Source organism: Apiospora marii, assembly GCF_038362585.1.
Source record: "Apiospora marii strain CBS 49790 chromosome Unknown utg000014l_segment0_segment0, whole genome shotgun sequence".
In the NCBI taxonomy this organism is placed as follows: domain Eukaryota; kingdom Fungi; phylum Ascomycota; class Sordariomycetes; order Amphisphaeriales; family Apiosporaceae; genus Apiospora; species Apiospora marii.
Window position 1 is genome coordinate 118,943 of NW_027117385.1, and position 19,340 is coordinate 138,282.

A 19,340-nucleotide genomic window follows, 5' to 3' on the forward strand; every position below is an offset into this window, starting at 1 on the left:
TGCTTCGTTGCTCCCCTATCACAGAGGAGATATGACACGTATCACCCACGCCAGCTGAAGTTCTTGGCATAAGCACTGCACAACCCATGGAGACGTAACTCGACCAATACATAGCTGAGGCTACCCCCTCGTCATGAACTACCTTATTGTCCAGAGCCTGCATGCGACCTCTCCGGCATACCAAACGCAAGCCACGTTAATTCCAGTCTCTCCTCCATTGTACATGGCAACACATGCCGAAAACGTCGGTAGTTTACGAGAAACACGGCTGTCTGACCCAGGATCAGAGCCAACGTTTGTTGAAGAATGAGCCTAATATGGGAATTAAAACTTCTATTACCAACATCCAGTAGCATCTTCTTGTATTTTATTGTGTGTTCCACGAACGGCTTTTGGTCGCGTTTATACAATAATCTCTGCAAGGTGCAGCGCTGAATTTCCCAGTAATGCAAGAGACAGAGTCCTGTTCGGTAGTATATGTATTCATATATGTAACTCAATAATCCATACCACGTATCCACGTATATACAACTTCCGACTGCTATCGCCGCAACTCATCATTACCTTTCCATATCTCATCCCGATACAAATCGGCACCCCTTTCCTTCATTTCGTCTTGCTAGCCACCCTCTTCGCTGCATCTCGTTTGAACTCTTCGGCATCCTCGTACTGTTGTCATAGCAATATTCGTTAGTTTATACTGTCCTCACAGCTACTTCCCTCCCTTCAAATTTAGAAAAAAAAAAAAAAAAAAAAAAAGAAACTCACCAACTGTTTAACCGCCCCCCTCGCCCCCTCCCACCCCCGCCTCCCGCACCCCGGCACCCCCAACGGATTCGTCTCGAACAGCCGGTACGCGCACGGGTTGATGGGCCCCCGCGCCAGCCAGACATACAGCTCCCGATCGTGCCACCAGAGCCGCCAGTTCCGGGGCGCAAACACATAATCGAGGCGCTCGTACAGCCCCGTCCCCGCCGCCGCGTGCAGGAACCGGTTGAAGCCGTCCGCCCGCACGAACCCGGGGAGCATGGCGCGGTCCCGGCGCCATTCCGCTCGCCACCAGCGGTGGTAGGCGTCGACTTGGCAGTTCATCTCGGCTTCGAGGGGGAGGGCGGCGGGTTGGCGGTATCCTGGCGGCAACGGTATTGGTTCTTTTGCGTTGGTGTTGTTCTTCTTGGCCGTATCAGCAGCCCAGATCTGGGTTACTGCCATCGAGGCCAGTTCGCAGACGTTCCAGGCGGCTTCTTGCGGCGCGAAGCAGCTGAGGAACGCGACCGAGTCGGCCCAGCGCGGCGGAAATATCAAGTGGTACAGTCGCGGCAAGTGTGGTTGTTCTTCCTTTGCTTCTTCTTCTTCTTCCTCCTCGCCCCCCGTCTCCTTCATAGAAGCCTCGTTCCTGGCCTTTCTCTCCTTAGCCACCGACCCCGAAGTCCGTAGGGAAAGCCCGTCAGCCCCATCCATCTCCAGCTCGGGCATCATGTTGCAGTCGAAGTACTGATACCCCGTACACACAATAACCGCATCCACCTCGAGCACGGTCCCATCATCCAACAAGACCTCGCGCTCGCCCACGAACCGCTTCAGCCCGCGCACCGGCGTAATAGCCCCCCTCTGCACGGCGGGGAACCAGTGCTCGTTAGCCGTCGGGTGCCGCCGGGACAGGCTCGGAAAATCCGCAAGCCGCCACTCGTGCCTAACTTTCTGCTCGGCCCGCCTCCGCCGCTGCGCCGGCGTCTCGTCCGGTCGGAGACGGGGCTCCGACCGGGCGGCGTCGCCGATCATCTTGCGCAGCATGATCCAGTCGACCAGCGGGGCCATCAGCCGGGGCGCCCACGCGTCGAGCAGGTACTTGAGGCACATGACGGGCCAGGTGAGCTTGGTGTCGAGCGGGACCCCGTCGTCCTCGTAGCGCGAGATCACCAGCCGGCCGCGGCGGTACGAGTGGTAGACTTTCGAGGCGGTGGCGGGGCCGCCAGGGGGGCCGTGGCGGCAGAGGGCGGTGGCGATGTCGGCGCCGGTGTTGCCCATGCCGACGACCAGTACGCGCTTGCCGACGAATGGTTCCGGGCTTGATGTTTGGCACCAAGTGTTAGTGACGGTTGGTGGTATGGGGAAAGGGCACGCAAGGGAGAAGGCAAGGGAGAAGGGAGAAAGCAAGGACACAGGTAAGGGCCATGCAAGGGGCGTCGTCTTCACCTTTTGTATGCTTGGCCGTGGATCACGATGCCCTTGAACTTGTCTCTGCCCGGCAAAGACGGCCAGGACGGTATGCTTTCATTCCCACTGCCGAAGACGACTTTGTGGAAAGGAAGGATCCTATCCCCATCAGTATCGGTGACATGGACATCCCACCCATCATCTGCCGAGTTTCGAAGCACCTTTCTGACCGTGGTCTGGAACCGCACATGCTCCAACAGTTGGAAGTGGACTGCGTAGGAGTGAAAGTACTCGCCCACTTGTTGGCCCGTAGAATAGGTAGGGGAGTCTTCCCTCATGGTCTCTTGGTAAGCCGTATGCCTTATTTTAATGGGTTCGTATTTGAGTTATTCCTTCGAAACGTACCTCTGGGTAGGGGAAAATCGCTGAACCCTGTCTGCATTGGACCCATTAGCACCTCACCCGGTACAGCCGCGGAGGGACAAAACCCACCACAAACTTGCTAATGTTACACACGGTGCCGTCGATGACCGAGGTAAAGGCGGGGTTGCCGCTATAGGACCAGAGGCCGCCGATTCGGTCGCGCCTCTCGAAGGCAATGGCATTGAAGCCTTCTTCTCGCAGCGTCTTTAAGGCCGTAAGTCCCGCGGGTCCTGCGGTCCAAGATAAGTGAGTATGGGTCTTTTTGAAGTTTAATGTCCAAGATATTTGTATATTGCCCTGTGGCTAGTTGGGAAAACTTTTGAAAACTCCAGCTGAAAGCACTCTTACCTGTACCAATAACAGCAATATTGACTTTATCCATCTTCGTCTCAGTGACAGAACCCCAAGTTGACCGATCGACAGAGTGAAGGCTAGCAATGCGACATGGTTGTGATGGGAACCGTTGGATACATATTAAATACTCGGAGACCGGCATCAGTCGAGAGCCAGAGCCGGGCGTCACATTATTAAAGTACCGGCTGACATGCTGGCATAGTCCTACGCGGGGCCCTGTAATTGGCTAAAGCAATTGAAAGCGTGTAAGTCCGCAGGTAGGTACTTTTGGATTACCTGCAAGCACTTAGCGCCGAGTTCGTACCCGCCGGAAGAGGTTCCCCTGGCGTCGCGCGTGGCCGCCATAATACTAGGTCCGTCATCCTTCAGCTCGCCCCCTCCTTGCATAAATTTTACAGTGCATACAAACATGTGCATGTGCTACTAGTAAGTTCGCCGCCCCATCAATGCCAAGGAGCCGATGATCCGAAAAAGAAAGCCGAGCGATACTAGTGGCTCAACGCGAAATCCTGCCGAAAGGCGAAAGAGTCCTGCTCCCCTATCCAAAGTACTCACTTGCCTTGAATTATTTGACAAGTCAGCCCAAAAGTCACCGCGTGGCGAGTCATTGCCGATTGGACGCATCGTATGGATCAATAGGTCCTTTTAATCTTATTCTATTACTACTCATGATGATGCGCAATGCATGGGCAGAAGACATTGGTTCGTGATCTCGTATACACCGCGTAATCTCGCCACTTGATGCTCTTCAACTCCCCGCATGGTTGTGTTCCTACATGATATCCCAGATACTCTTGTATCGTCTCATCGAGAATCCTATGTTCGTGTATGCGCGCATCGCGGAATGTTTCGGAACGGACTCTTTTGTCGTTCAAACGTTCTCGGTTCCTTCCCTTCCTCCGTATTGTTCTCCAGTGGTGACTTCTACTTGGTCTCGACGCGCTGTCTCTTCTTCCGGGTGCCCGTCTCTTTGTAGGTGAAGGCCTGCAACTGTTCGCGAACGCGCGTTCTCAGATTGTATCGCTGCGAAGTAGTAGTAGGGGGAGCGGGCGGTGGCGGAGTCGGCGACGGCGACGGCGACGGCGATCGCGTAAACACCGGCGAGGGCAAGGGCGAATATGCAGACGAGGGCGACGGCGACGGCGAAGGCGACCAAGGGGGAGGAGGAGGATGACGCGACCAGATAACCTCGCGCCTATCGGCGTCGACGGCGCAGATGCGGATAACACACTCGAGCTTGGGGCCGAAGAAGGGCCACTCGTCGCGGTAGAAGTGGCCGGTCCGCGGGATGCCGTCGAGTCTCTTACCGGGCGGCAGCAGCACGTACGCCGTGCCCGAGCTCCCTTCCGCCAACGCGGTCGACAGATTGCGCCATGCCTGCTTGTTCTTACGGTACAGTCTGGTGAAATCGCCCGACGTGTGCTTCTGGCAGAGCGGCTTGTAGCCCTTCAGGTACCATCGGTTCTCGGCCAGCACCTCGTTAAGGAAGCCATTGGCCGCCATCCCACCCGAGTGGAAGAGGGTGGTATTTCGTTTGAACTCGATGACTTGTTTACACTGCTCGACGCTCGGGGTGTGGACTGGGTTGATGATGGTGCCGTTGACGGCAAAGGGTTCGTTGAAAGGCAATTCGCGCGGTAGATTCTCCCACGGCTCGGGTCTTGCGGGCGAGGGGGAAGAAACTTCTCCAGGCTCGGGAGAGGAAACGCTTCCGGGCGAGGAGGGAGCCGGCGCCGACATGGTTGACGAGGATGATGTGGATGCGTCAGGGTTGAGGACAGCGGGCCACAGAGGGGAGCGTATGATTCGGATTGGCAGATGGGTGACGGTGTGGAACCACTTGCGAATGCACCGGGTTGGGGAGGAGGACCTGCCCGGTGCAGGTGGTCGGCCGGTGCACTGCTGCTCAAGCTGTTCAAGCTGTTCGACCCCACCGCCGGCGACCACCCCACCGTCGGCGCCGGCAATGATCACGATTATCCTGTGCTTCCCTGTGCGGGCCGGCTTTGTTTTTGCCCCCATGGGGGATTTGGGTGCTATCTTTCTCCTTCCTCCTGTAATCACTGCGCAGATAACATAGGCCAGTCCAAGGAGCAACACTATGATAATTAGACATATACACGCCAACAGATCTAATACTGCAGCAGCCGTGAGGATAAGGAGATGGCCGGCTCGATGGCAGAATCTCTTCCATCGGGTCATCCTCCAAAATCTAGGAAGACGTAAGGAATAGACATGTTGGAATTATTTGTGCAGGCTGGGGTCAATAGGTCATTAGTTCTAGTTTACTGGCGCATCGCAAATTTTACGCCCTCACGATGGAAACTCGCTCACGGGTCAGCTTCAAGGGGTCCTTGGTACGTATTGTATGCAAATACAAAACCTTCGAAGCCATATTGTGACATGTTAATTGTTGTTCACCGGCTTCATGCCTATCAACCAGCCATTCCATCATCGTCGTCAACAACAACAAAACATCTACAATGTTGCCAAGCCGTTGACCTACATCCCCCACCAGTTTGCTTATGCAATCAGAAGCCGTTTTTATTTGCTAGTCCCCATTTAGGGAGCATGATAACTTGCGCCAATACTTGCTCGGCCGGTGCACACTTTCAGTTGACTGTCCTTTATTGAGAGCCTCATTTTCTCAGGATTGGCTTAGCCTGCACATACCACAATGATTGAAACGCATGACCATCCACAACCTGAATCACTGAGCTGTCCCGATCTAAGATTCGTGGTATTAGGGACGCAAGCCGGGTTCCAATTTGCGTCAATGTTTACCCTCCCATTGGCACAACTGCAATACATCGTTGATGACCAGGGGCGTCAGACACGATAGCACAGCCCATGGCGGCAATTGGAACAATAAAGTCTGCTTTGGAATGCGGCGTGAAGCCGCATGCCCATCTTATATACCGCTAGTAAGTCAAACTCCAGCCTCATGCATGCCGCACCATACGGGACGAATGACTGGTGCGGCGGACGCCATATTAGCTCCCGACAAGCAGACTGACTCGGGCGAGACCAGTTTGTCCCAATCGAAAACTAGAATTACAAAAAGAAAAATAATCCCAGAACCCCAGATCAAACCAATCCACCCATCCGAAACCTCGAGCCTTCCATCCATCCATCCATCAGGGTATCAATCATAGGCCACCAAATACGATCCTGCAGAAGATTATCTCGAATCTTAGGCTTGCCCTCCACATCATCGACCGAATTGAATGAAGCGTAGCTGAACAAACGAACAAACAAACGAAGCGAACGGGACGAACAACGATGACGAAAGTGGCGGTGGAAGGCTTACATGGCGAGTTCGTAGTTGTTGAAATTCGGCATGCTCATCATGGCGTGGAACCCGTGCGACCGGGGGTCCGGACCGCGCGATAGGTGCAGGCCCTGCCGTTCGGGCAGCTTGCTGTAGTAGAGATCCTCGGGGAGTGACATCCCTGTCCTGTAGCCGACGACAAGCGACGCCCAGTCAGTCAATCTCCAATGATACACGATGTATAATAACGGGGCGAAACCGAAGGCGAGGTAGGAGGAGCTTACCCGCAATAATCGCATCCACACGGTTGCGGGCCGGTCCCGTGGTGGTCGCAGCCGTACGCCATGTCCCCCGTAGTACCACAGCACGTCCACCTATCCACCGCCATATGTTAGCACCAGACCAATAGGAAGTCCCAGTGCAGGACGAGTGATCCCCCCCTGCTTACCGGAAGCCCTGGGGCCAGTACTCGTACAGCTTCTCGTCGTCGCCGCCAAACTCGTGCTTGTACTGCTTCTTCATGAACTCGACCTCGGACAGCTGGGCCCGGCCCCAGCCCAGCTCCCAGCCGGCCTCCTCGCCGCCCCAGGTGATGAGCTCGAGCTCGCCGAAGTGGACGGAGCCGTCGTGGCACTGCCGGTGCTTGTCGTACCAGTTGTTCTGCCGCCGAGAGTTGATGTCTTCGTCGGAGGCGGCGGCGGCGTCTTCCTCGTGGTGGTGGGGGTGCTGGTCTGGTCGGTCTAGCATTTGGGCGTCTCCTTCTGCATGAGGGCGGATGGAAGTCAGCTTCTTGGGACATGTAGGTAGCCAACATCGCCACGAGACTAACAGCGAACGACATAAAGGGGAGAAAGGTCAGGGAACTTACCGCCACATGACGAGCACTTCCCGTCGTACTGGCGCCCGTTGGCGCCGCAGACCACGCACTGCTGCTGCTGCTGCTGCTGCCCATTTCCAGGCATTTCTATCGCGGACGCTAACATCTTGGATATCTGGCTGGTTGCGAAGGCTTAGCTGCTGGAGATCTAGGGACCGATCATTGAAAGGATGACAGATATGACGGGCAATAAATATTCAGTAGCTAGCCATTCATCTACTTACGTAGCTACCTACCTTGCCAAGCTCCCCAGCTGTCCCACCCCGCCAGCCATGAGACTCGAAGGCGTCAAGCTCCCAGCTTCTTGGGTTTCATCTTGGGTCGTGCGCCCGCCGTAGCGCGTCATGGATGAGGGCAGAGCCGCAACGCAACTGCCTGACTTTTTCGACGTATCAGAACAGGAACAGGAAAGAAAGATCAGCCGAAATTGTCGGAGATAGCAACTCGGGCCGACAAACCCAAGCTTAGAGGGAAGGGAAGGGGGGGAGGGGAGAGCTTATTCAATCAAGGCTCGTTCCATCTCCTACTTACACACAAGGTAGGTACACACCTCTCCACCCACATCGCATCCGAAGCTATTTCTGGTTACTGTGAAGCTTCGTGAGCAGACAAGCATGGCAGGAGACTTTATTTGGCAGGATCATGATGACATCGGCATATGGATCAACCACTTACATATATGTGCATGATGTCCTTGTGGTTCAAGATGGGGAGCAAAATACTGTCGGTAATTAGCAGGATGTTAAGATCTAGGTATGCGCAATTTGAGACTTTCCTTCCTACTCCACGTTCCCCGTTGTCTAACACACGACCAAATTCGTGGTCAAGGAAAGACACACCATGCCCTCGCCACCCTGGGCGTCGCCATCACGGCCACCACCGCCCCCAGCAGGGCCATCCGCGCCGCCGCCGTCGCCGTCGGCCACCAGGGCCGACAACTCCGATTCCATCTTCCAACACGTGCCGACCCGGCAGAAAAGGCAATGGATCCAAACGCCCAGCCTCTCGCCCGCGCAAGCAACGGGGACCAGGTAGTCGGCCGCCGCAGCGGTCCCATTCCCATAAAAGTCGAGGCCGGGGACGCGCCGGCGAGCCCGTCCGAGGGGGTCGCGCCAATCGCCCTGTCGGACCTCGTGGAGCCGCGCCCCCTTGTGGTCGTCGTGGAGGCCGCTCCTCCAGGACCTAAGGACCCCCGGCTCCTGCAGGCTGCATCCGACGCTGTAGCGGATGTGGCCGCCGTGGTTGTTGCTTTCGTCGTCCTCTTCTTCGAGGGCGTGCGTCCGCAGGTGCGGGCAGACCCAGTACGGCGTGCTTTCGAGGTACCGCCGCGCTCTCTTCCTCGCTTCCGCGTCGTCGGTGGGGGCCACGAGCTCGTGCCGCACCGCTAGGAACAGATTTGGGCGGTTTTTGGTTTCCCTGTGATAGAACCAGATCCTACGCCGCCAACGAGGAGCAGCCGGGACGGCCCCGGCGGCAGGTAGAGGCACAGCTGCTTCAATCGCTCTGTTGAAAAGATGCGCGGGGATGCCGTGGCCGTGTTGGCAGTAGTGCTCTATCAGTTGAATCTGCCGCCGCGACACAAAGAAGCCGGTGTCAAACAGCCAACGCGCCCGGGTATCCAGAAACTCGCAACGACCGAGACGTCCGAGATATCGGTATTCGGGAAGGCGGAACTCCGGCGAAAGCTCGGTGGCCGTGTCGTAGAACGGGTGCAGCTTTACGCAGCCGTGGCAGTAGACGTAGCTGGCGGTGAGGTCTCTGGCCAGGAGCTGGAGGAGCTGGCGGCAGTTGTCTTCGGTAATAGCGCCGCGAACCCTCCGATGGCATGGCTTGCCCCACCGAGTGCGACGGAAGGCCGTCCAGTCCAGGTTGTGCAGGTAAGGGGTGCACAGGTGCCGCGCTGCGCGGGATGTGAGACTGAAGGCTACTAGAGACACGAAGGGGAGGTCGCTTACCATGTCGCTAATAATCTGTTCAACCAGTTCCACCGGAAAGTCCAGCAAACCAAGACGAGGACGGGGCGCCGGGCGACTTGGCACAAGAGTAGACATGGTGTTATCGGATGACAAGCGTGGGGAGTAAGCGACACTATTTCCAAGCCGCCGGGGTGTAAGGGTACGTTTTATTATAGTGGCAGATGGCCAAGAAGAGAAGAAATTCCCTCTTTCTCCAAAAGTCCTCCCCACATGTAGTCATATAATTGCCTCTATCAGTTCGGTGGTTAGGTTTAGTTTTGCGTCGATCCAGGGAACCACCTGAGCTTAATCTCCTTGGCAACGTAAAACGATCGTGATTATCCCCTTGGTTCTACAATACAGAATTATGGCAAGAGCTCTTGCTTTTGGTAGAAGGCTTTCCATAAGGGATCTGTTGGCCAATTGGTTTATCTGACTACCACTGACCCTGGGATAATGATTGATCTAGCGTGTAGACTCGCGCGTCTGCATCAATCAGAAACTGGCACACCCTGTTACCCACTGCAACTCTTCTCAGGCAATATTCCCTCCGCTTTAGTCAAGCCACAGCTCACTACACCGAGTAAAAGACAAGCACACGGTGCCCTCCTCGTCTCCACCACCGACAAAGCCATTCCGCGAGTTCTTGTCTGGTCGCGGCACCCACATGGAGTCCATGTCCCAGGTGACGGCGCAGCGCTGGCACGTCAGCCATTCCCGCCCGTTCATGATGGGGTCGAAGACAGGGTCTTCAGGACGGTCGGCGCAGTCCCACTCCGCCGCCGCCTTGACGAGGTGGAGGCCGGGGACGCGGCAAATACTGCTCGCCGGCAGCGGTATGGCCTTCTCCCTCGGGTCCGGGTATCTTTCCATATGCCTCCAATGTGTGCCAGGCGCGCGTCTGTTCCAGCTAAACCCGGGGGGGTAGTAGCCCTCGCCGTGGTCGGACGCGTTCCCGATGGCGTGCGTCCGCAGGTGGGGGCAGATCCAGTACGGCGTGGCGTCGAGATACTTCCGCGCGGCTCTCTTCGCACTGGCGGTGCCGGCTCCTTGTACAACGAGCTCGTGCTTGACGAGAAGAACCATGTATTTCTTGTCCACGCGTGGCACAAACTCGATCCTCCGACGCCAGCGCGGGGCGGATTGCGGCGAGAGCATGGCTTGGTACAGCCACGGCGTCACCCGTACCGGGATTTCAATGTCGCGACAAAACTCCTGCGGGTTGATTCCGTATCCGTACCGGGCATAGTGCTTCATCAGGGCGCATTGGCGCTGGGTTATGGAGAATTGGCCCATCCCCTCGAATAATGAGACAGGCTCGTCGACACCTAACAGTTCTCGGCATTAGTGTTACTCTTCTTGGAATAAATGGTATGTCTTTGGGGATAAACAATGGAATCCAGTGGAATAATCACCAGATGTCACTTACGCTGCATAATGCAATCCTGCCTGTAGTTACTGGGATTCACATCCAGCACGCGGGCGATGACGCCGTTGGAGGTCTCGGTCGCCGAGTCCCAGAAGCGGTGCAGCTGCACGCAGTGGCGGCAGTACACGAACCGGTCGACCAGATCCTTGGCCAGACGACACTCGAGAAACTCACGACAAGCCCTGGCATTGACGTCTCTACCTTCCGGTCGAAGGCGCCAACGCCGGAAGGAGATCCAGTCCACGTCGCGCAAGTGGTCGCCATGCAGCACTAGCCGGTGCGCGGCGTGGCAGGTGATGCTGAAGGCCACTTGGTCCACCACTGGAAGCTCCTCAATGACGAGATCAAACAGCTCCATGGGCAATCCCAGTAGCAGATCAAACAAAGACGAGCTGGACATGGTGGTGGTTGGCTGGGGTGCAGTGATGGTTGTTGGTGAGGCCATTTTCCCAACGGCGTTGCATGAAAAGATGATTAGGTAGGTTGAGTCGCAACGGGCGCAGAAGGAGAAAATCTCCTTTGCAGAAGGAGAAAATCTCTTTTGCAGAATGGGAAAAATAAATGCATCCGAAACTTGCACCATTAATTGGTTCGCGTCCTTGTATTCACGTGGGCCAGTTCACCTGAAGTGCAAACCATAACAACCACTCGATTGAATAATATGGGCCACGGAATAATTGACTTCGGTCCCTGGGAAGGTGCAATCAGTGGGATAACCAACATTGGTCAACGGGATAACCAGCATGAGTCAACGGGATAATCGGTATCGCGCAACACAACAATGAACGAAGTGGCTCCATTCCTATCTGCCCAGGGAAACCACCCAAGCTTCCAATGAGGTTTTCAAGAGACGAATTGGCAGGTACGACTGGGTCAATTGTGTTGAAGGCAATTGTTTCCTACTTACTTAATATGCTTCTCGAACATGTGAATTGGCCAAAGCAGGTGTGCCACGCGACAGACAGAGTTACCATCCGGATACACATACCTAATATATGATTATTGCAGACAACATTCTCAAGATGACTTCTAGCAGGTCAGGGTGGTTTTTTCTAGGGCAGGAGCAATTGCGGCAAGTTGAAGGGGAAGTCTCTGTATTATGTATTCCACAATAGCACGGTTGAACAATCTCGTTATTTAGAATAAATCAAGTGATGGCGATGTATTCTGTTCAGTATCCAAGCCTGCCGCTTTTCGTAAACTACCGTCCCCAGTGTTGCTACCCTACCAACCACCCATAAATCACCCTCGCGGTGGTCAGTTACCATCTAATACCATCGCCCGGTGAGTTGGGTACCCAAGATACCGGTGTATGTGGACGGTCGATGGACGCCACCGGCCGTCCCGGGTGACGGGGAACCAGCTCGACTGGCCGCCCCAAAGTGGTATGGTGCGTCGCGGCAAGCCACACCCTGCCCGGCCCGAGGACGTCGCCGCCGCCAAAGTCCCACCCCGACCGCCAGCTCCAGGACGCGTCGCAAGCGTTGCACCAGAACCAGCCCCAATTATCCGGCTTGTCCGTGACGGGATCGCCGCGTCGCCCGTCGTCCGGATCAGGATCCAGCGCGAGGCCCCTGCAGCGAAGGGCGGGGTGGCCCCCGAGAGCCCTTCGTCGCCGCCGCTCCTCCCAGACCGGGCGGCGGACCAGGCCGCCCCCGCCCAGGACGCGGGGCCTCGTCGTTCCCGGGAACCACTCGAGGCTGGGGCCGGGGCCGCAGTCGCGGGCGGCCAAGGGGCCCACAGGGGGGCTGTACTTGGGGTCGTGCGTGATCAGGTGCGGGCAGAGCGCGTGGGGCGTCTGGTCGAGGAACCGCCGCAGCGCTTCCCTGTCGCTGCCCCCGTACACGAGCTCGTGTCGCTCCCGGACCAGAAAGTTCCTATCGTCTCGTATGCCGAATTCGATGCTTCGACGCCACCGCGGCACAGGTTCCGTTGTTGGTGGTGGTGGTGGTGATGGCGGGGAGGAAGCCAACGAAAGAGACGCCGGCGCTATCTCCCTGCAGAAATGCGACATGGGGATACCGTGGCCATACCGGAGAAAGTGCTCGACGAGGCGCAATTGCCGCAGCGAGATGGAGAAGCGCCCCTCTTTCTGGTCGCTGGCTGCCTCTTCTATGGTTCCCGTTGCAAAAGCCTCCACAGGCTCTGCAAGTATGCTTGTCACAAGACATGTCCGCTGCGGCCGTAGAAGGTGGTTCATTGCGGCGGGTGACGTCTCCGTGGCCAAGTCGTAGAACGGGTGCAGTATCATGCACTCGTGGCAGCAAAAGTAACGGTCGGCCAGGTCTCGCTCTAGAATGTAGAGGAATTCCCGGTGCGAGGCGGCATTTGCCGGCTCATTAAAAATGTTGAGCAGGGCTTTACGCGAAGCCCAGGTCTTATTATTTCCATGGAGGGTGAGAAACACCTGCCGCGCCGTGCGGCAAGTAATGCTGAGAGCGATCTGCGATTCGGGAGGCACTTCACGCAAGATGAGATCAAAAAGCTCCTGAGGCAGGTCTAATAGCAGTTGTAGTCCATTGCGCGTTTTCTGAGAACTTGTTTCTGTCGACATGACGGCGCTGTGTGTTTGGGTTGAGTCGGTAGCTGAAGCTGAGCATTCCATCTTGTCACGGTTGCTTGGAGAGTATGTAGACACAGTAGTAGTATACGAAACGATTAGTGACGGAACTATGAGAGAGATGTTTTTATTATAAAGAAAACAACCCGATGCAATGGAGAAAGTTAAACGGAGAAAGCACGTCCACCCAAGAACACCATTACACCTCGATCCAGCTTTCCACAAACTCTAGTTTCACAATGCCGAATCGTTACAATCCAATAGTTTGTTTCTTCATCATTGGTACTATATATATACAAGAGCGAGAGTATTACTACAGCGTCTCGTCCTCCAGCAGCCCCATCATCTGCTGACTACTATTAAACCACCCCCCCAACAACATCCCCTGCTGCGGCAAGCTCACCCCCTCCATGGCCTGGTACCCGGCCCACGGCCCCCCCGCCGGCGGCATGTGCGCCTGCGACGTGTTGATGCCCGGCGTGCCCATGCGCGCGCTACTCACGCTCCTCGCGCGCTGGTGTGCGGCCGCCGCCTGTGCCGCAGCGGCAGCAGCATGATGGCTGCCGCTGCCGGCATCCGACATGTCGCTGCTCCCCTGATAGCTTCCGCCGTTGGCGGCGGCGGTGACGATGCCGCCCATACCGCCGTACGTGGGCGCGGGGCCGTAGCCCAGGGCGTTGAGGTAGGTGTCGAGCTCGCGGCCCACCGACTGCTGCTCCCGGCTGGTCTTGACTTCGACGTACTTGAGCGCGACGTTGTAAAGCACCTGGAAGAGGCGCTGCATGCGGGCCGCGGGCTCCGAAAGCTGAGACACGGGCTCGAGCGACGCCACGAAGCTGTGCAGCCGGTCCAGGTCTGTCTGGTCAGTCGTCTCGATGACGTGGCAGAAGATGACGATGAAGGGGATGAAAGGGGTGTAGAAAATTGTCCTGATAGAGTAAGGTTGTCAGTATTTGCAAAGGTCTGTTGCGGGTGTCGGCAGTGACATACCATTGGAAGTAGATATCTATAAAGGGGGAGCCGTATGGAGTCAGAATAGCCATGCAACTATCATGCTTCCCCAAGGCCTGCCGCGCCGAGGCGATGCAAGCTTTCGTAAAGGTTGACGTCGCACCCCTGGGCACCGGCACGGCGCGATATATGAGTGTGAGTATGGAGTGGTGAAGCACTTCGTCCGAGTCGGCAATGTACTGAATATCTTCCAACGCAATCGTTTTTGTCCACGTCGGCAGATTTTGTTCCTAGCAGCATACCGTGTTAGTCAAGCCTCTCAACAAGTGACTGTTAGTAGGAAAAAGACGAACCTCTATCTTCTTCTTCTCCTTCATGATAGTAAGCAGCTCGTCGACCAGACTCTGCGCCCTGGCCGTCCGTACACCGTCATCCTGTGCCAGAGCTGCAGGGCTGTAGAGAAGCTCGTATACGCGACCCTGGCAGCGGGAGACCTTGATCCAAGTCAGGAGGCAGTGCTCGATGGCCGGATGGCGGTCGATGCTTGACGTCGGTATCGGCACCGTGATATCGTAGTCCTGGATGACAGATGGCCGTCCAAGCCGGAGGGAGAGCCCCTTGTCCAGAACGTACACGTTCCAGAACAGCCAGGCGTTCTGATTCCTGGCCGTCGGGGACTCGTCTCTCCAGGTTGCACCGCGGTGAAGGCCAAGGTTCAAACACATCTGGGCAGCCACGGATATGAAAGACCAGGCCTGTGACGGTTTTGATCGTGCTATCGAGTAGTCCGCCTAAAGCATCATTAGCGAGTTGTCAGAGAAAGGCTGGCCCTGCTTCCAGCAAGGGTAGGTAATAGCATACCGCGAGTCCTAGCGCTATTACGTTATCTATCGTGGCCGGCATGTGGAAAGGAAGCGCAGCTAAGGCAGCCTCGAGATGGTTTCGACAATTCGTGGCTTCCCTGTCCAAGTCCTCCGGCCGAAGGCAATGCTCGAGCTTATCCACTTCTAGGCTCATCTCCTTGAAGAGCCAGGTGAGACCCCAGAGCACAATGATGTACTCGGCGTCCGAGAATTTAGGCGAAAACATGACCCGGAGGACGTAGTCTGTATATACCGACGGCGAGATCATGCCACAGAGAGACAGATAGCTCACAGAGAAACCTTCTTTCGAGATGCGCAAACACGTCATGGTCAGCTGCACGTCCGGAAGCGGCCGCTCACGTGTGGGGCCCGTCGTGAGAGAGCCGGCACTGGCTTCTATCGGCGAGTTGGGCACATTGAGTTGGGTCTGCTGGGCTTTGACGAGCTCCTGCAACGAACTCAAGGTATCGTCCAGCTCCAGCCGGAAATCCTTCAGGGGCCCGGCCCGGACGGCCTCGTCCAGGAAGGTCCGGGCAAAGTTGGTATGCGCCGTCATGGACGAGCCGCCCTCGAACTTGGGTTCGGGGGGCTCGGGATGGTTCGTAGTGTTGTAGAAGCTCACGCCCGAGTTGGACGTGGGCGTCGACATGCAGAACCCGACTTTCTCGGCGGGCTGCGATGCCGACCGATCGGCCCTGTTGGAGGAGTTCTGGGCCACGGCAAGGTTCCGTAGCTCACTGACAACCTCGGAGAGGCGCTCCTCGATCCGATCAATCTTCCTCTCGCTGATGGGGGACGAAATGTGTCAGTGTCATTGTAGTCACATGACTTGTGCGACCATCTGGTGGCTTACTATTGGGTGGATATCAAGACACGTTGTCGTTTGTGCCTGATACTCTGTGACGCCGTGTAGGTGCATTTTGTCCTCGACCGAACACAGCTGGAACACGGCTCTTCCCGATCACAACCAACCTGGACAAGGATAGTTCAGCACTCCGGACGACTGAAGAAGGAGTAGGCGTATGGGCTGGTAAGTATACACACCTTTCTTGCTCGACATGGGTCACACTAGAGATCGGTTGGATATGTCAGTCACACTTCGCAAAGGATGGTCACAAAAGTGCATAGAGATCTGCAGATCCCTATACCTGTGTGCTGCCGGGGATCTGCAGTAGTGCCGATCGGTTATCGGGCGCCGGTGTCACTTACCGCTCTGCGTGGGACGGGCGTGTCGTGGGATGGGTCCTTGTTTGAACCCTCGTCCCCAGAGTCCCCCTCCTCGTTGATCATGTCATCGTCCGGGTGGTCCCGCATATCCATCATGGTGTGGGGGGCGGCAGCGGCAGTGGCAGCGGCGGGCCAATGTGCTTCCGTTGTGCCTGTGTAATTGGTATTGTGTCTCGCGGCAATGCTATTAGTTGGATGGCAGAGCCAACTGCCAATGCATTAAGCGAAATGCCAAGACGACAGAGTGGAACGATGCTGCGATGTACCGAACAACCCAGGCGACCAACCCGTAGGGCTGGACTGCTATCTCCGATTCCGCCGTGAAGGATGGAGCCGAAAATTCGATCCCGCTCGGAGCCGGCGCTCGGGGCTTGACCGAATCCAGAAGGTGGCGAATATGAATTAGATGAAGAATAAAGATATGCTTATCTCTCGGCACAAGCTGTTTGTTTCGGTCCTGGTGTAACGGATTGCTCCCAAGAGTGGTCGGTAGCAAATGAATAGCAAAGGAGCGCCCTCGGGAACGTTGGAGTGCGAAAGGGCCGCAACTCATAAGATGGGATCCTCCAGCAATAGGTGACAAGCATGATGTTCCTGGCTCCGCAGCCCGAGGGTTGCGAGCCTCCGACACACGCGCTGATGGGGCCCCCTGGCTAAGAAAAGTCCTATGCTCCAGCCCACTTATCGTCGGGGCCCGAGCCACCGAGTTTTCCTGGCACTCGCCTAGGTCGATCGTGTCCCACTTAGTGCCGGTCTGCCGTTTCATAGTCACCTGTCAACTTCCAGATTCGGCGTGGCCCTGCCGTACTTAACGAAAAACAAGCCGCTCCCACGAGCGCTTGCAGACTTCTGCATTTAACAGAGTTCAGCGCTTGTTGAGGCTTCCATGCGCTACCTGCTCCCCGAGCTGTCATGGCATTATTGGCCGGCCAGTTACCATGTTTCAACCGACCGAGGAAATGTCAAAGTCTCCTGGTGACAACCCCAGTTTCACCGCCGCAGCCCTACAGCCGTTCGTTGATGGTCGGTCGGCATTTTGGCAGGAACCACTGTGTTTCTGCTCGGGGAATGGCATCGTGGACGAAACGAGCGCATCGAACTCCCCATTGACCCGTATGGGTCAAAAGCTAGTGGCCTTGACACGACCGACTAGCGCCAGGGGGTGGCCTGACTTGACGACGTGACTGCGAAAAAGAGAGGAGCACGAACTGTAATGCCTTCTGTCGCTGTCAAAGAAAGTTCAAATACCTCGGTCCGAGAGCAGTCGGCAGTTCGTCGAGGCTCCTCTCGGGGAGGTGGGCAGTGGGCTTTAGTTTCAACGGGTTGCTGGTACCATCCAGCCGGATGGACCCGCCGTGCGCGCCGCTGGAGACGGTGCATCTCCATTTCCAGAACCATTTCCGCTTGGCTTGGCATGCGATCGGCGCTTCAAAGAGGCCCAGTACTCCCCCATAATAGGATCTGTCAGAATGCAACCTGCCTTCAAAACTTGCTCATCGGAAAACCGGGGTCGTGGTAGCAAATGATGGATTTGTATGACTGCACATAGCATTCCGTTCAGTTTCCAAGGCGTGTTTCATGAAGCGACGAGCCGCATGGCAGCTACTTGCCGTCAACCCGCATACAGAAACCTCCATGCGCAAATCTGCTCGAGATATCAGGGGTGTGGCAAAACCCTTGCGTTATTCAACGCGAGTGACGAACCCTTTGCTTGGCCAAGGCAGTTCACGATTGTCCTGAAGGTGGCTATCGAATGAAGCAGTTCTCGGAATCCTAAGGCCCACCGGAGATCGCTTCTGGTCGGCGATCTGGACGGCAGCCGTTCTGCCCGGCTTCGAATCAGAAGTCGGGTGCTCATCCGCATTACCCAGTCCCGCTCGAATAGGACACCGAGCTGCCATTCAATCTGGACCTGGTGCTGACGGGGAAATACCAGCCCGCTTGACCCATTCAGTTACAAGTATGCGTATCTTCAAGTGCGAACAAGCCGACGGGTCCATTCGTCGGATTCGGCGGGACGATATTCGATTGCGGCATGGATGGTGCATCCGTCGCCTTGATGTCAGCTGGCGATACAGATCTCTTGCCCCCACCATAGTGCTCTTCTGCTTGATGCCAGACGCCTGTCCTCTTGAATACCGGGGAGCAAATTTCGGAGCAAGACCTAAGCAGCGCAATCACCTGCGACGAGTCAAGCCCCTGATGCACAATTACTCTCCAGAGCAGCTCTTGTCGATCCGATCGTCGGTTGCAGTCGATCCGAAGGTCCAGGCTTCGCCAAGCCAAATGGCACTGCAGGTAAACATGAGAGATGGAAGTCTGGGTCACGCCACCTTGGACAGGTATGTATGTAGCCCTGCGGAATTGAGGTTGGGAAAGGAAAAGTAAACAGCAAGGTAGGTAGGTTGCCGATGGAGTTTCGTCGGTGAGAACAAGGCCACCCGGAGGGACAACAATCGGCTGTTGAAGTCAAGGCTGTCCTCCACGTGGTCGTAGCATGACAAGATGGGATCCTCGGGTTCGCTCCACCCGGGGAGGGCATTGATATATACTTTACAATTGTGCCCTGGCTTGATGTTGTACCGGCAACTCTCAGGCGACCAGCGGAAGTAACATCGAATTATAGCGCGGTACGTCCCGGAAGCAGCAATCGCATGCACAAGAACTCACATCCTGGATGGCTCCACTTGGCGGGGATGGGATCGAGGCAACAACGAGCCTGGAGTGCATACTACCTAGATGAGCATGCAGGCTCGAGAAGAGTTGGAACCTGAGACTCAAATAGGCAAGTGAGGAAGAAACAGCAATACTAGGATCCGTGGAAGCAACAGCGGTCAATTGAGCAGCCTAGTTGCTGCTGCTAGTAGACATCTTGAACCGACTCCAAGCGAGCCAACAAAACGAAAGCAAATTTTCCTCTCCTCTCTAAAAACAAAACTCCTACGGAGTATTACCATCAGCAGTTGTAGCGCTCTTCCCCACTGAGCAGCTGCCAAAAAAACGCAAAAAGAAACGCTTTTGCTCCCCCGCACAGGCTTGAACTGTGAACCTCCCGATCGCTACTTGATAACAGTCGGACGCGCTAGCCAATTGCGCCACGGAGGAATCCAATCTATTGATTGAGTGGCTATGCTTGCTTGCTTGAAAATCTTGGCCTTTAAAGCAGTCCATATCCCTAAGCTGCTGACGAGCCACATGTCATCACCGCTCAACAGCGCAATTGTTCACGAAACAAAACTCCTTGCTCCCAACTACATACTTAAAACATGTGCC

At 56.0% G+C, this 19,340-nt stretch overlaps 7 protein-coding genes across 7 annotated transcripts; 1 reads left to right on the forward strand and 6 right to left on the reverse strand.

Annotated features, from left to right (window-relative positions):
• Window positions 1-606: 606 nt before the first annotated feature.
• PG985_016216 (uncharacterized protein) lies at window positions 607-2,962 on the reverse strand (the record flags this gene model as incomplete). The annotated part of the gene is made up of 6 exons (XM_066835982.1): window positions 607-669; window positions 769-2,068; window positions 2,197-2,500; window positions 2,563-2,593; window positions 2,674-2,810; window positions 2,929-2,962. The coding sequence occupies 6 exons, from the start codon at window positions 2,960-2,962 to the stop codon at window positions 607-609; spliced, it is 1,869 nt and encodes a 622-aa protein (XP_066675998.1).
• Window positions 2,963-4,104: 1,142 nt separating this feature from the next.
• PG985_016217 (uncharacterized protein) lies at window positions 4,105-4,575 on the forward strand (the record flags this gene model as incomplete). The annotated part of the gene is made up of 1 exon (XM_066835983.1): window positions 4,105-4,575. The coding sequence occupies one exon, from the start codon at window positions 4,105-4,107 to the stop codon at window positions 4,573-4,575; it is 471 nt and encodes a 156-aa protein (XP_066675999.1).
• A 1,665-nt stretch (window positions 4,576-6,240) lies between these two features.
• On the reverse strand, window positions 6,241-7,188 carry PG985_016218 (uncharacterized protein; the record flags this gene model as incomplete). The annotated part of the gene is made up of 3 exons (XM_066835984.1): window positions 6,241-6,355; window positions 6,654-6,966; window positions 7,074-7,188. 3 exons carry the CDS (start codon window positions 7,186-7,188, stop codon window positions 6,241-6,243), a joined length of 543 nt encoding a protein of 180 aa, XP_066676000.1.
• Window positions 7,189-7,882: 694 nt separating this feature from the next.
• PG985_016219 (uncharacterized protein) lies at window positions 7,883-9,133 on the reverse strand (the record flags this gene model as incomplete). Its single annotated transcript, XM_066835985.1, has 1 exon — window positions 7,883-9,133. The coding sequence occupies one exon, from the start codon at window positions 9,131-9,133 to the stop codon at window positions 7,883-7,885; it is 1,251 nt and encodes a 416-aa protein (XP_066676001.1).
• A 459-nt stretch (window positions 9,134-9,592) lies between these two features.
• On the reverse strand, window positions 9,593-10,866 carry PG985_016220 (uncharacterized protein; the record flags this gene model as incomplete). Its single annotated transcript, XM_066835986.1, has 2 exons — window positions 9,593-10,365; window positions 10,467-10,866. The coding sequence occupies 2 exons, from the start codon at window positions 10,864-10,866 to the stop codon at window positions 9,593-9,595; spliced, it is 1,173 nt and encodes a 390-aa protein (XP_066676002.1).
• Window positions 10,867-11,727: 861 nt separating this feature from the next.
• On the reverse strand, window positions 11,728-13,020 carry PG985_016221 (uncharacterized protein; the record flags this gene model as incomplete). The annotated part of the gene is made up of 1 exon (XM_066835987.1): window positions 11,728-13,020. One exon carries the CDS (start codon window positions 13,018-13,020, stop codon window positions 11,728-11,730), a length of 1,293 nt encoding a protein of 430 aa, XP_066676003.1.
• Window positions 13,021-13,339: 319 nt separating this feature from the next.
• PG985_016222 (uncharacterized protein) lies at window positions 13,340-16,163 on the reverse strand (the record flags this gene model as incomplete). Its single annotated transcript, XM_066835988.1, has 6 exons — window positions 13,340-13,955; window positions 14,017-14,267; window positions 14,331-14,768; window positions 14,839-15,625; window positions 15,790-15,812; window positions 16,050-16,163. The coding sequence occupies 6 exons, from the start codon at window positions 16,161-16,163 to the stop codon at window positions 13,340-13,342; spliced, it is 2,229 nt and encodes a 742-aa protein (XP_066676004.1).
• Between the last annotated feature and the right edge of the window lie 3,177 nt (window positions 16,164-19,340).